General features: G+C 46.4%; 1 protein-coding gene across 1 annotated transcript in view; it reads left to right on the forward strand.

The window, feature by feature from the left end:
* The window catches only part of FPGT (fucose-1-phosphate guanylyltransferase), a 5071-nt gene extending 383 nt beyond the window's left edge, over positions 1-4688 (forward strand). Inside the window, exons 3-6 of the mRNA XM_042873669.1 lie at positions 6-96; positions 221-384; positions 1828-1920; positions 2783-4688. Of these exons, the coding sequence (XP_042729603.1) occupies positions 6-96; positions 221-384; positions 1828-1920; positions 2783-4233 (1799 nt within the window). The 3' untranslated portion in view covers positions 4234-4688. The remainder of the gene's footprint in view (positions 1-5; positions 97-220; positions 385-1827; positions 1921-2782) is intronic.
* The last annotated feature ends 683 nt before the right edge of the window (positions 4689-5371 follow it).

Genomic DNA, 5371 nt, shown 5'->3' on the forward strand with positions numbered 1-5371 from the left:
CCCAGAACTCGCCGTGCCTTGCGGCTCTGCCTGTCCGCCGCGGCGGGCGGCCACGGGGCGGCGGCTGGAGCGGTTCGCCGCGCTCCGAGGGCGGGCGCGGAGCGCGGGGCGGGCCGGCGGGGCGCGGGGCGGGCGCGGGGCGCTGCCGTGGATCCGCGGCCCCGCGGGGAGCGCGGCCCGGGCCCGGCGCTGACCGCGTTCCGCCCCGCCGGACAGGCAGAGCCGCAAGGCACGGCGAGTTCTGGGACCTGGTCGCCATCACCGCCGCCGACGCGGAGCAGGAGCGGGCGTTCCGGCGGCAGCTGGCCGCCAAGCTGCGGGGCGGGGAGCTGCCGCTGGGCGTGCGGTACCACGTCTTCGTGGATCCCCCGGGACACAAAATCGGTGCGTGCCCCGCCTGGCGGCTGCGGAGCGACCGAATCCGTGCGCGACGGAAGGCGTCAGACTGCGGGCTGTAGGGCTGCTCTGCAGCCGCTGTGATGTTACCCTCATCTGGGGCCTCGTCTGGTCCTTCGGGGATCTGTGCTCATGTAGTGCACCCGTATGATCGTACTCGTGTTGAGTCACGCCGAGCTCAGCTTTGTGTGACCACTGCAACTGCTCTCTTGCAATGGAGAGGCTTCAAAATCCTGCTCAAAAAATGTCCTTTGCAGCACAGATGTAGGCTCTAATGCTGTTGGTAGCATGTTACTGTCGTTCCTGCCACAGCATGGCAGGTTTGTGCTTCTCAGACTTCACGTAAGGTAATTTTTGCAGAGAAAATTTCCATTATGATAACTGGGACGATGTTGTTGCAGGAGGGAAGACTTAGGTTGGATGTCAGGGGGAAGTTCTTTACAGAGAGAGTGGTGAGATGCTGGAACAGCTGCCCAGAGAGGCTGTGATGCCCCATCCATCCCTGGAGGTGTTCAAGGCCAGGTTGGATGGGGCCCTGGGCAGCCTGGGCTGCTGTGAAATGTGGAGGTTGGTGGCCCTGCCTGCAGTGGGGGGTTGGAGCTTCGTGATCCTTGAGGTCCCTTCCAACCCAAGCCATTCTGTGATTCTGTGGGACACCATCCCGGTGGTCTGTGTGTGCACATTGCTCATACAGTATGGCTGTCTTCTGTATTCCCAGTGTGGAATACAACTGACCCGTGGTTGTTTTGTAAATTCGTTCTGCTTGCTTTGAGCTGGTAGTTTACACTGATGTATTTCAATGCGTTCAACAACGTGCAACAATAACCTGGAAGAAAGTTGTCTGCCATACCATCCTAAGCTCATTATAGCTGTTCACTTGGATGTAGAAGGTAGCCAATCTCAGCAGTCTATCTGCAGTATAAAATAATAGGCACAGATTACTTTCAGAAATCTTGCTGTTTTAGAAGCACATAAGAATATCCAGAAGTTTTACATTTTTTCCTTCTGAAAGTTTGATGGAAGTCAGTGGTGAAGCTGTGCGACGTTTCATACAGGAGCCGTCGCTTGGGGCGGAGTTGGGTCAGTTGGAAAGCATTGGATGGTGAGGCTGTTCTGAGCAGAACCATCCTGCCCAGCCAAGGTGTCCTTTGCTTTGACTGTGCATCCTCACTGTGTGACTCAGCTGCAGTGCTCTAGGAAGGCTGTTCTGTCAGAACTGATTGAGGAAATGTCAGATAGACGTCAGTGCATCTGTGGGCAGTCTGTTAAAAAAAAATAAGTAAATAAATTTTACCTTTTAAAAACAAGTGACAGCTCATTTTTTACACAGAAAAAAACCACATTTAATAAACATCACCAGATCTCCGCGTGCTTCACGTTTCAGTGCATGTATCATTGGTGATCTTTATAATAAAATGCTTTTTTCTTTAGGAAATGGTGGGTCAACACTTCATGTTCTTCAATGCCTGGAAAATCTCTACGGTGATAAATGGACTTCTTTTATCGTGCTACTAATTCATTCTGGTAAGTTCTGTTTTACGTTCCACGCTTTACAATGTCACCTTTGAAAAACAAACAAACAAAAAACTGGTGTTGATAGATAAAGAATTAGAAATACAGTTCTCTTAGAAAAGTAACCTCAAGTGTAGCTGAAGTGGTCATTTGAATTTCCACTGGAACTTCTGGAGTTGTTACTGTCACTTCAGCATTTCAGCACTTGGGTTCTTTGGTCAGTCAGAATATCAGAATTAAGCTACTGCCTTGAAATGCCCACTTAAGCAGTCTCTTCCTCCCTGCAGGCTGCATAGGGACCTAGAGGTCTTGTAAATACAGAACAAATGTTTGCTGCCTTACCCGATTTGTCAAAGCCCTTTCAAGATGTGTTGGGTGGAAAACTGTATCCACTTAGCAGAGAAGAAAGAAACCAGGTCAAAGAATCCTAGAATGTCTTGGGTTGGAAGAGACCTTACAGATCATCCAGTTCCACTCTGCTGTGGGCAGGGTTGCCATCCACTAAATAAGAGGCCACCTTACCAAACTCTTGCTTGTTTGACTCCTCTCTCACTTAAAATTGTTTTGGGATGTTTTTTCTTTCTCCTTTAGTTTTCAAGCAAACAGCTGGAGTCACTTATTTTCTGTATTTATAGATGAGTTGTTTGTACTCCAGCCCTGAATCAAAACTAAAGGTAACGAAATCAACCACAGATGTAATAAAAGCTGTTTGAGGCACACTGAATTTTGGACATTAGGTCAGATCTGTCTCAGGAAATATTTGAAGGCGTATGATAACTTTTTTAAATCTGACTTTTTTGAGGAATGCTTGGCATAGGACCAACTGCACAGCTTGTGGTCTCCCAGGAAGTGTCCTCTGTGTCTTTTTCTTCAGGTGGTTACAGTCAGCGTTTACCGAATGCAAGTGCACTGGGCAAGATTTTCACAGCCTTGCCTTTCGGGGATCCTGTCTACCAAATGCTGGAGCTGAAGCTTGCCATGTACATCGATTTCCCTCGTCACATGAAACCAGGAATTCTCATTACTTGTTCAGATGACATAGAGCTTTACAGCACCGGCCCTACGGAAACGATCACGTTTGATAAGCCCGGATTTACTGCTTTAGCTCACCCTTCAGATTTGGCTGTTGGGACCACTCATGGAGTGTTTGTTTTAGATCCATCCAGTCTCTCAGGAGAAGGAGGACTTGAATACACATCTTGCCATCGTTTCCTGCACAAACCAGATGTGCAGACCATGCGCCGGTGCGGTGCAGTCTGTGTAAGAAGGAATTCTTCTCAGCTGGATTCCTTTGCAGACCACAGTGACTCGGAAGTGGACTCGGAGTGCGTGTATACAGACAGTATCTTTTACATTGATCACGGCACTGCAAAACAATTACTGGCATTCTATAAGCAAATTGATACTCTGTGCTGTGAAATAGATGCGTATGGTGACTTCCTGCAGGCCCTGGGACGTGGAACCACTCAAGATCACACAAAAAATACAAGTAAAGCCACAAAAGAGGAATCACAGTTAGCAGAAGTACGGCAGAAGCTCTGTTCTCTTCTGAAAGGAACTTCACTTAATGTCATAGTCTTAAACAACTCTAAGTTCTATCACATTGGAACTACTCAAGAGTATTTGTTTCATTTTACATCTGATAGCAAACTGAAATTTGAGCTTAACTTACTACCTGAGGCTTTTAGCATCTCTTCTGACAAAGCTGAGACCTTGGGTGGATCAGCAAGTATCATTCAAAGCATACTTGAGCCTGGGTGTTTTGTAGGACCTGGATCCATTATTGAATACTCCAGGATTGGGCCTGGAGTGTTGGTAGGGAAGAACTGCATTGTTAGTGGATCCTGCATCAATTTGGAAGTAGACATACCTTCCAACTGTTTTCTGAGTTCGTTAAGTGTAAAAATTGATGATCAGGTGAAGTATGTAAGTATGGTGTTTAGTGTAGAAGATGACCTGAAAAAGAATGTGGAACTGCTGTCGGATACAAACTCACTACGTTTTTTTGGAGTCAGCCTACGAGAATGCTTGGAGCTCTGGGGTGTGCAGGTTTCAGACCAGCTCTTCTCTGGTGAGAACTCACGGTTTGGGTTGTGGACTGCCAGGATTTTTCCTGTTTGTTCTAGTTTAAGTGAGTCGGTTAGGATGTCACTGAACATGTTAAATTCTGTGCAGCGTGTGTCAGCTTTTACACTGAATGGCTTTAAGCTCCTGTCTGTTCAAGAAATGCTTGCCTACAAAGATGTAGAAGACATGCTGAAATTTAGAAATGAAATTCGTGATGAAATTTGTCTAAAAAGGCAAAAAGATAAATCTGATTTGTAGAAGGACTGGTGCTTGAACAAATGTACTGTCTTTAATTTGTCTGCAATTTGTGGATGATTTACTTGCCAGTTTGTAGTGATTGTAAGCAAAATGTACAACGGATCTTCTCGGTGTTCCTTCTAAGCAAAAGCATAAAAAGGAGTAGAGCCCTGGTCAAAGTCTTAGACTGTCATGTCTGGCACGTGGGTCAGCAGGCCAGTGCTCCCACCAGCTCACAAGAAAGTAAAAATGCATTAGTGTATTTCTCTCTCAGAATTCCTTCTGTGGAGTGATGCTGTCCTGCTCAGGTGTGCTGGACCAACTGCAGGCTGGACAGGTAAGAGGTGGCTGCTTCTGCTCACACTCCTGCACCAAGTGTGCCTCTGACATGTGCTCACCATTATTCTCATAACGGAGGGGGTGTAAGTTTGATTTACTGGGTAAGAAACATTAAACTGCTTTAAGTTTTTATGCTACTCCATGTGTCCTTTCTACAATAAATATTCTTGTCTGGAGTTCTAGAGATCGGGTTTTGATCAATGTTAGCCATCAGCAATGTCAGCAGTCTGAATGAATTTATTCCACAGATATCAAAATATCTGGATTTGTGTTGTCTGTCATTTTTAAAATAAAATCAGGTTTCATGCAGCATATGTGGAAAACCTTAAAATCAACATTTTGATACAGAGCCCTGTCAACAAATTTATATGTTTTTATATGTGTCCATGTTCACATACCTGTTCTGTAATTTCAGTCTTGGATTCTGCACTTATTCATAAGCACTTCTATGTGTAAGCTTCCACTCGTCTCCAGTGAGCCACAGAAACTGCGTGTGTTCCCATTAATTGTCTGATGTACCCATAACCTTTTGTTACTACCAATAAGACAGTGGTAATTTGCAGACAGTAGTGGAAATGTTCTAACAAATAGAGAAAGTGGACCGTGCCATGAGAATGGCAGTGTGGGATAGGGCTCTCCTGACATACCCTGACAGTAAGAGGCAGAGCTCTGCATTCACCAGTCAGACCTTCTGCAGGCCAATTCTGCAGCTTGTTGATTTTGTTGGGCACTGGCTGAGCAGCTCAGCAGGCAGAGAAAGCAAGGGAGCTGCAGAACACAAAAGGGTGTTCAGCCTACCAAGGATGTGATGTCATTTCTG

The sequence above is a fragment of the Lagopus leucura genome, unplaced genomic scaffold, assembly GCF_019238085.1.
Source record: "Lagopus leucura isolate 7727_CA_CO unplaced genomic scaffold, USGS_WTPT01 Super-Scaffold_100009, whole genome shotgun sequence".
NCBI classification, from domain to species: Eukaryota; Metazoa; Chordata; class Aves; order Galliformes; family Phasianidae; genus Lagopus; species Lagopus leucura.